This window comes from Cenococcum geophilum, assembly GCF_001692895.1.
Source record: "Cenococcum geophilum 1.58 unplaced genomic scaffold K441scaffold_31, whole genome shotgun sequence".
In the NCBI taxonomy this organism is placed as follows: Eukaryota; Fungi; Ascomycota; class Dothideomycetes; order Gloniales; family Gloniaceae; genus Cenococcum; species Cenococcum geophilum.
The window spans coordinates 1,052,272-1,062,450 of NW_027137589.1; the positions used below are offsets into that span (position 1 = coordinate 1,052,272).

At 40.1% G+C, this 10,179-nt stretch overlaps 1 protein-coding gene across 1 annotated transcript; it reads left to right on the plus strand.

Annotated features, from left to right (window-relative positions):
* Window positions 1-7,937: 7,937 nt before the first annotated feature.
* On the plus strand, window positions 7,938-9,708 carry K441DRAFT_662810 (NAD(P)-binding protein). Its single transcript, XM_067649101.1, has one exon. The coding sequence runs from the start codon at window positions 8,198-8,200 to the stop codon at window positions 9,221-9,223; it is 1,026 nt and encodes a 341-aa protein (XP_067502168.1). The 5' UTR covers window positions 7,938-8,197; the 3' UTR covers window positions 9,224-9,708.
* The last annotated feature ends 471 nt before the right edge of the window (window positions 9,709-10,179 follow it).

Consider the following 10,179-nt stretch of genomic DNA (forward strand, 5'->3'; position numbering starts at 1 on the left):
AACGTTACGCTTATAAAGAAGAAGGTGCCTTAGGTATAATAAGTAATAATATTAACCAAATTAATTAGACGGATATTATACCTCTAGTAAACGACTTAGAGATACTAGAAATCTTTAAGAATAAAGATAAGAAAAAGGGAGATAGTGTTACGAACGCTTTAAGTATAATATTACGACTACTTAGAGAAGAGTTAAAAGAAGCTAGTTAGTTAATATAAGTACGGTTTAGGATGGAGCCAATAGAACCATATAACGAAGAATAGTAAGCGGGTTATATAATGTTATACGCAGTATATATAATATATAAACGGGACGTATATATAATACGTATAACACGTACTTTACATATAAGGAAGATTTCCTAGGAGTACGGTTATATATTTAAGGACCCTTAGTCCCTACCTAGATAGTTCCTTCCTTATAGTAATTCTCAGAATACAATTAGAGTTAATCTATTAGGCAACTACTCCACTAGTTGTTATTACGTTATTGATTTCCTACATTACCTATATACCTAGCCTATTAACAAGCCTACCGTAGTTCCTGCTATAAGGTTCCGTTATATTTTAGGAACTTTATATAAAGTTTATAGAAGCTTTATTACTACAGCATTTCAACCTAAATTAGCCATTAATAAGAATTACTAATATATCGAATTTTGCCCTTATTAGTATCCTATTACAACCTAATAGGCATCTAAACGCTACCTAGCTCTATTAGAGACTAGTAATATTTTATAATAGAAAATTCTAGGGACCTAAAGTTAGGTATTATACCCACGATAAGGAACTACTAGCTATAGTTAACTGCTTTAAACAGTGGCGGCACTACTTTAAGCATATAAGCTATACCACTTATATACTCTTAGATTACTATAATTTACACTACTTTATAACTATAAAGGAGCTTATACCTTAATAAGCTAGATAGGCAGAGGAGCTTACGCGATTTAATTTTAAGATTAAATATAAGCTAGGGGAAAATAACCCTACTAATAAACCGTTACGACAGCTAGATTATGCTAAAGACTTTAAAATAGAAGAAGGAAAATAGATAATAGATATCTTACTCCCTATATTATAGAATAAGCTCTAGGTATAGGATGCTTAAGCACCTATAGCTCTATATACTAAGTCTTAGGCGGTATAAGCCCTATTGGTTTCTACTAATGTTCTAGCTAGTACCCGGTCCGTTACTAATAAGGGTCCAAATATACCTAAACAGAACATCCCTAATATATTCTTAGAACCTAGTAATATACCATCTCTAATTACGAAGCTATCCCCTTAAACTAATAGTAAAGCTATAGAGCAATTGGAACTTAGAGCCCTATAATAACTAAAGGACTTTAACCTTATAGCGGCCTTCCTAATATACGTGTATTAAAGAGTTATAAGATCTATAGTACTATTTAGTCTTATACTTAGAGTAATATAGAATAAAATAGCTTTTACCTAAGAACTATCTAAAAGGTTAATAAATCTTATCTATAAGGTGTAACAAAGGAACGCTTCTTATACTATCCTTAATATAAAAGTAGACCGGAAATGTAACGGAAAAGAAGCTACTAGGCGCCACTATTAGGAACTAGACTTAATAGGCCTACTATATAAAGGTAGTAAGGTTTAGGTGCTATAAGAAGCAAATCTATAACAGAAGATTCTTATAAAGAATTATAATAATTCTCTAGGCGGCCACTATAGTTAAGTAAAATTAGTAGAATTACTTTAACACAAATACTATTGGCTAAGGCTTAATTAGGAAGTAAAGGAGTATATTAGCTATTATAAGAAGTGTTAAGTATATAAGATCCGTAGGCATAAGCCATAGGGTCTATTTAAATTAGTTTCCCCCGCTAGTAAGCTATAGCAATATTACGCTATAGACTTTATTACGGATCTCCCGTTATTTAAAAATAGCTAAGGATAAATATATAATTCGGTCCTTATACTTATTAATAGGTTTTTAAAGTACGTCTAATACCTTCCTATTAATAAGATAATTAATGTATAAAAGCTTGCTAACCTAATTAAGGAGAAATGTTTTCTTAAAGTAAATTAGCTATACTCTATTATTACTAATAGGGGCAGCGTCTTTATAAGCTAATACTGGTCAAACCTATACTTCCATTTAAAGATAGACCACTATTATAGTACGGCTTTCCATCCGCAGACAAACGGATAAATAAAACGCTAAAATTAGGAACTGGAGTCTTATCTGCAAATATATTTAAACTATTAGTAAGACAACTAGTATAAGCTACTTCCGTACGCGGAGTACGCTTATAATTTAAAGCAATATATATTATATAAGTATACACCAATCTAGATTACCTATAGTGTTTAACTATTTAGGTTTAATGGTATACCTAATAATTACTGGCTAAGGCCGTATAATTAGTTATAGGACTCTACTAGGAAGTCTAAGGATATCTACTAAAGAGTATAAGGATACCTCTAGGAATGGGAGGAGTAATAAAAGTATATAAAGTAGAGCCTATAAGATGCCTAAGAGCAGTAAAGACTTTGGTATAACTGTAAGCACTAAGATAAGCATTTCGGAGTAGGCGATAAGGTTCTATTACGTTTAACGAATATTAAGACCTATTAACTATTAAAGAAGCTTAATATAAGATACCTAGGTCCCTTTTAAGTTAAGGAACGAATTAGCAAGCTAGCCTATTATCTCTAGCTACCCCTATCTATAGCCTATATGCATTTAGTGTTTTATATAAACCTACTAGAGCTATAGCATAGACTACTGCTGAAAAAGAACTTCTATCTAAGCTCAATTAAACACCCTAAGGTAGTGGGCGAGTGGTATAAGGTTAAAGCTATACTATATTATAAGTCTGTCAAAAACAAGCTTTAATTTAAAGTTAAATAGCTAGGCTAGCCTACTAAGAACTCTATATAGGAACTAGAGGATCACCTTAATTATTATAAAGATATTTTAAAAGAATATTAGGACTAAGGTCCACAATCTATAAGTTATAAAAAGCGCTCTAATACTACGGTGTTATCGCGACCTATAAAGAAAGTTCGCGAAAAGAGTAAATAGGTTAAATTAGATATAAAACGAACAGGCTTCGGAAACTATAGGGATAGGGCTACAGCCTAAGGCAGGACAGGTCCTTAGCCTTTTTATATATATAGCATAGAGTTAATAGGGCATTTTACTAGAATTGCATTCCTATCTATTAATCTATACTAGGAATATTATTTTTAGGGCTCCTAAGCCCTTTCTAAAAGCCTTTTAAGGCCTTTCTAAGCACCTAATTAAGGTCCTTAATTGCTACTATATATAAGAATAAATCCCAAATACTTAATCTAAAAAGCCACTATACCTCATCCTTAGAAGTAGGATTAGTATTTATTGGCCCTTTAAGGGATAGCTAACAAGAATAAGATCCAGAACCCTTAGTAGGGGTATAGGTAGGCATAAAAATAGGGGTAGGATAATAAGGTATAGCTAGAGCAGAGACTCTTAAACGCTTAATATTAATATTAGGTCCAAACTAATACTAATAAAGTTCTTAGGGAGTAAGCTTATAGTTAATAAAGACACACTTAAGCCTAAAATAAATAGAGATGTTAGCTAGCTAGTATAGTCTAGAACTACTAAGACCTTACTACAGCAACTATTAGCTACCTATCCGCTAGGTACCTAAAGGGTAACCTACCTAATACTACATTATATTATGCTCTTTTAAAACTTAACGCGTATACGTAAACTCCTTCCTATAGTAGACAGTAACCTTCTTCTTATCACCCCCATCTTTTACCCTATCCTTAGTATACCAACCTTACTCTCGCATTGGGCGTTACTGGCTAACTTGCTAAGAATTATAGGCGGTGTAAATAGCTGTAGTATAGTCTTAAATTCAACTAAGTTGTTTAGTATTTACGCTAGAATAAGAAAGAGCCTAGGCGATATAGTAGTTAAGGACATTAAAGGAACGTCGCCACTTAGGCCTAGGCTATTAAAGCTTAAAGTTAGCAATAGAAGTCTATTAAGAATAGAAAAGCTCACCTTAATATAACTGCCGCTCTTAGTATATATGCATTAATTATAAGAACTAAAGGTATTAGATTTAATACAGTACGTCTTATTATAAGCCTCTAGAATCCTATTATTAGATTTCTAATCTTTCGAAGACATATAGGCAAAATTATTTAGGTAGGACCAGCACTAGTTATAAGTTAGCGGAGGTTGGGGTTTTATATACATAGGTAAGGCTAGGATACGCTGTGGAATCTACTTAAAAGAGCAGTTAGTAGGAGAATAAAGAGGCATATTAAATGATTGATGAAAAAGAAGAAAATCTTAATAATATATTAAAGATACGTCCAAAATTGGACGACGGTTAATGGCGGGAAGTAAGGTGTTTAAGAAAAGGAGCAGCTCGACGAGCAAGGTATCTTTATACTTTACCTTCCAATACCCTTCCGGTAAATAGCCGCAACCTTGCCGATATAACTCCGTTACAATAGCGCTATTCAGAAGGAAGCACGCGCATAAGTCATTTGACCATTACTTCCTTATAAAAACTAACTACGCGGCCAGGGGAAGGCAATTAAGACGTCAAATCAAAGACGCATATGGGTTAAATTAGACCTAAAACGATACTACAGTATTAAAGAACAATGTTATAGACGTTCTTGACAATCGCATAATAGCTATAATTGCTATCGCGAAATGTCCCTATTTGCTGGGTAGTAGAGCTGCGCCAAATATACGGCATAGGACCACCAGATTTAAAAGTATATATGCTAAATCTTAGGAGACAAGCCTCCTTAATTAACTAATTGATACCTTAACCGTATTTAATAGCCTAAGGGCAAATGCGGGAATAATGCATTAGTAATATAGAGGATTATATAAAACAATTATAGATTATATTTTAACAGTTAAAAGATAACGGCAAGCTAAGGCCCTATACATTAAGCTATATACTAAATGGTTCTATAGAACTATATTAGGAACACTAAATTGCCTATAATATTTATAATTGATTACAGACTAGTATAAAGGCTTAAATATAAAGTTATATAAAAATCCTTAAGTTAGCCTAGGTAGTTACTAGTAGGCTTTTAGTAGGCTTCTAGTAGGTTCCTAGTAATCCTCGCGTCTTTTCTCTAGTTACGTTTTTCCCTTATTAAGGTTTTTTAGGAGTTTAAAGTAGGGGTTAGATAGATAGATAATATATAGCGGTATACTAACACCTCTCTAATATTTCTCCGAACCCCTTCCAGAACAAGCCCTTATAATCTCCCTACTATAAGGTAATGGCGATTGGGGGCCGACCGTAAGAGGAGGGGGGCAATATAAGGGATATTATTGCGGTTACCTTGGGTTGCCCTTAGGACAACCCCCGGACGCCCCTCGGATAGTCGCCGGTCACGTACTAGAGGCACATGCCCGTAGTATATAGTCTCCATAATCCTAGAGGCCTTACCTCCTTAAGGATTCGTCTCTCTTACTAATCTATCCTATTCCACAATCGTGTCCTTATAGCCCCCTATCTATAAGATCCCCTTATAGAATACTAGGGGGCAAGATATATCGTCATAGAACGTAAGTTAGATCCCTAAAATAAATATTTATAGATTTTAACTAAAACTAACCGACTACCTATATCTAACTTCCTATAAAATAAAGCTATAATATTGCTATAATATAGAGGCGGTAGGGAAAATAGAGAGCTTTTAGCTTATAGTATTTTAGAAATAATTAGACGTAGAGAAGTATGTAAGGTATAGTAGTAAGGCAAGATTGCGACAAAATTATAACAAAATACTAACTATAAATGTGACCGACTGCCTATATTTAAGATTTTATATAATATAGCAACGACGTTGTTTTTTAATATAATAGGTAAAGAAGCTAAAGAGCTCCTACCTTATAGTATTTTTATAATAACTAGACGTTGTAAAATAGTTGAGATACAGCAGTGAAAAAGGTGATTTTTGCTGCATTTTGACGCTGCATTCTCACCAAAGCGACGCCCATAAGCTCGGGGAAGGATTTCGTTGGTTAATAAGGAGCAGTATGCCCGCCCGTGCGCGTAGTGCACATACCAACGCTCACCCGAGGGTCTGATTTATGAGATAAGTCCATCCTGGACCACAAATATTGATGCCTAAAGCCGGAAACTCTAAATTTTGAATGCAGTTAGGGGCACGCGGAATTTCTCGATGCACTGCAAATTTAGCGTCTTACCCACTCGTTACCAGGGTCGAGAACTCGCACGGATATACAAAGTAAACCACGTAAAACTTACTTGCACTGCAGATGCGGTAGTAAGCTGCGGCTCGACAGTCTCGGCAGCAGTTTCGCCTGGAGCTCGCGGCCTGGGAAGAACTTCGATGTTTCCTGTAGTATTGTCAGCCCTGTTCGATATGCTTTGTGTGTATGAGAGCAACTTACGGTGGTCAGGTTCAAGTTCGAGACCTTCTCACCGCCCTCCTTTGCATCTTCGCCGGCAAAGAATGCAACATCCAACTCAGAATCCTATGCCTCGCGTACGGAACAATCTGTCTCCCCCTCCCCGGCCCAACTCTCCTCAACACAGACTCCGCAAACACGTCCGCCGGCGGAATCGCCCAACCCAACTCCGACCTATAGCTCTGACTCCGCAACTCTCCCTGCGCCACATCAACGACGTCGGTCTCGTACCCTTCGGCTTTGAGCTCCCAGTCCAGAGCTTCGGAGAAGCCGCTGACGAATCCTTTGGCCCCCGAGTACAGCGTTAGTACGGTGTGCCTTCTTCCGCTAGGGAGCCGAGGTTGATGATTAGCGTGCGGCCTCCGGATGAAGAGAGGATGAGCATCATGAGCGAGGTGAGTATGTCATGAAGCGGTTGTTGATGGCGAACACGCTGTCTATTTCTGCGGGCGTGTATTCTGCGAAGGTCCTGAAGTGCTTTCTGAAGATTGCGCCGAGGCCGCCCACGTTGATCGGGACCGTGACATTGAGCTCCTTTATCTTCGTCGACTCGAGCGCTTTTTCGGTGTCCGTGAAGGAAGCATTAGCACGACGTTGAAGCCGTACTTTGTGATTTCGAGAGCGAGACCGAAGCCGATGCCTGCGGTTGCGCCCATGACGACTGCCCAGGGTTCCTTGCCATGGTGGTAGCTCTTAAGGAGGGTTCTTGGATGTAATAGAAGTAGATGAAGGAGGTGAAATGGAGGGGAGACCAAAGGCCGCGAAGATGTGCTCGACTCGGCCCCACATGGTTGGCTGCCAGGCTCTTTCAACGGTACCGTGGTGTGTGGGATCGTGTTACTCAGGCGGCCCGGAATCTAGTTCTTCTTGCTATGGTGATCAATCCCGAGAGTGATGAGAACTGTATCTTGCTTGCTCATCGGGAACCATCGTACAGGACTCTGGGAAAGGTTTGGCGCTCTCACTACTTGCATCAAGCGGGGAACAGGCGATAGGGTTGCAACACAGCTGCATCTCGGTGTTCGAGATCCATCTCGGCATGGCCTGACTTCCTTCATCATATCATGTCCAGGTGGACACCGGCATACGATGCCAAGCTCTTTGGAGACTCACTCCGTACTTGGTTCGGCATCGCAGCTCGACGTCCAGCTCTTGAACACCAGAGAATTGCGTACGACTCGATCGCATTGCATGGAGCTCAAGCCATGATGTAGATCGGCGAACTGACTGGGTTTGCAAGCGACTGGGAGAAGACGGAAGCGTCACAGCGCGTCCTAAGACTTGTAGACGATAATCTCATAACTCCTGGTATCTCCGCAAGGCGATAGCGGATTTGCGCGAGTGGACAGCTGTGGTTGTGGCGTGAGAAAACCCCGTCGAATTTTGTCCACCGCTTTCGTCTAAACGATGCTCCGATGCTCCGACGCTGCGTCGAGTTTTCACTACGACCACTATCACCATCCGAATCCTAAGCATCGACTGCTCCGCCACGGACAAGGCGATTCTTTCATTTCGCTCAATGGAATTAAACGGCGTTAAGTCGGTAATTGGCGCCATAAAGCCTCAGATTGGCAAATGTAGGTTACCATAACGTCGGAGCGTCGACCGTAGGTAGGGAGCGCTTTTGAAGTATAAATCGTTCGATATTCCATCCTCAGTCCGCTTCTCAGATCATTGCTATATCGTCAAAATCAACAGTATTTGCTCTAGTACTACTCCAAAGCTCGTCACACATCCCCTAATCCCTACGATGGCAGTTGGCAGATATCACGAAGTATACGCCCATCCCAACGGACCTGGAGATGCTCGACCTACGGCTCTCCAGATCATCAAGGATGAAGGCCTCGAAGGGGAGATGACGGACAAGGTCATGTTCGTCACGGGAGCGTCCTCAGGTATCGGCATCGAGACAACTCGCGCTCTCCACGCAACAGGTGCAACCATCTTCATCGGCGTCCGCAACGTCAAGAAGGGTCAAGAGGTCGTCGATGAGATTCTCGCATCGGATCCCAGCAACACAGCCCCGATCCACATCATCGAAATGTCTCTTGACTCCTTCGCTTCCGTGCGCACGGCCGCAGCCGAGTTCCTCAAACACAGCAACAAGCTCAACGTGCTCGTTCTGAACGCCGGCGTCATGGCCACCCCCGAAGGCCGAACAGTCGACGGCTTCGAAACGCAATTCGGCACCAACCACCTCGGCCACTTCCTACTCTTCCAGCTGCTCAAGCCCGCCCTTCTGGCCTCCTCCACCTCCGAATTCAACTCTCGCGTCGTGTCCGTGGCATCGATAGGCCACCGCTTCGGCACTATCCGCTTCCACGACTACAACTTCGAGAAGGACTCCTACCACCCCATGGCCGCATACGGCCAGTCCAAAACCGCAAACATCTACCTAGCCAACTACATCGACCGGCACTACGGACTCAAGGGGCTACACGCAATATCGCTTCATCCCGGCGGCATATGGTCGGACTTGACAAGGCACATGGGAGACGAGGAGCTGGAGCAATGGAAGGGCCTTCCCAATACTAATTCGTACTACAAGAGCCCTGCGCAAGGTGCGGCGACGAGCGTCTATGCAGCCGTGAGCAAGGAGTGGGAAGGCACGGGTGGAAAGTACCTGAGTAATTGTGAGCTTATGGGCCCGTTCAAGGGGGCTGTTGGTGAGATTGGGTTGGGCGACGATGGGTATGCGCCGTGGGCGTATAATGAGGAGAATGAGGACAGGTTGTGGAGAGATTCTTGCAAGCTTGTCGGTGTTGAGGAGGATTAAGTGGGCTGAGAGTTTGCCGTTAGTCTTTCCGCACTCTGGATGATCGAGCAAGTTGACTTTTAGACCAATCCCATCTCTTTCGCAGAAATTACTCGAGCAGTGATGTGTCCGTGGTCGAGGCCCCCGAATTTCGGCGCCCTCCCACCAATTCTCCGTGAATATGTAGTCCTCCAAAACTCTGGGTCTGGCGATCTCCACATTCACAGTCCTCATGTACCTCACCGCCTCCACGACATCCCCCGTTCCAGCCTCGGATGAAAAACCTAGGAAAAGGTAATTATTTTAGAGATAATTATAGTAAGTGGTAAGTGAAACTGCGTTAGGTTGCTTAACTTCCTAGATTTTATTGCTCTTATCTAAGTAGACGTTTTTATAAAAATTAGCCGCGTATTTGCGTTATAAAATCTAATTTTCTTAATCTATAGTTTATTAGGTCTGCTTTAAACGGTACTTATAAACGCTATTATACCTTTATAGAAGCTAGATAGCTTTTTTTACTAAAAGAGACTAAATATACTTACCTTTTAATAAGATATTTTTATATTGAAGTACTAGTTAAAGTATTATAAAGAACTTCGCATTACTAGTATATAATATTTATTGCTTGTAGTTTGGGAACTACTATACTAGTATTTAATTTAAATATAATAATGTATTTAAAATGATTAGAACCTAAACACCCGCAAGGATATATAATTCTTATATTAGTATCTTCCTTTAAGACAAATTAGAATTTTAGAATTTTTAGCTAAGAATCTAAAATTATATACTAAAGTTTAACGCCTCTCTACTTGCTATAGAGGTGGGTATTAAAGAACGTAACAATAGTAGAGGTTTAGATTATTTAGCTCTGTAACAGGACTACCGTTACAAGCGCTACGCGATATACGTAGCTGGTTTCCTTTTCTTGCTTAGCGTTGTCGGCAAATAGTTTATCCGCCCTAATACCCTTATAT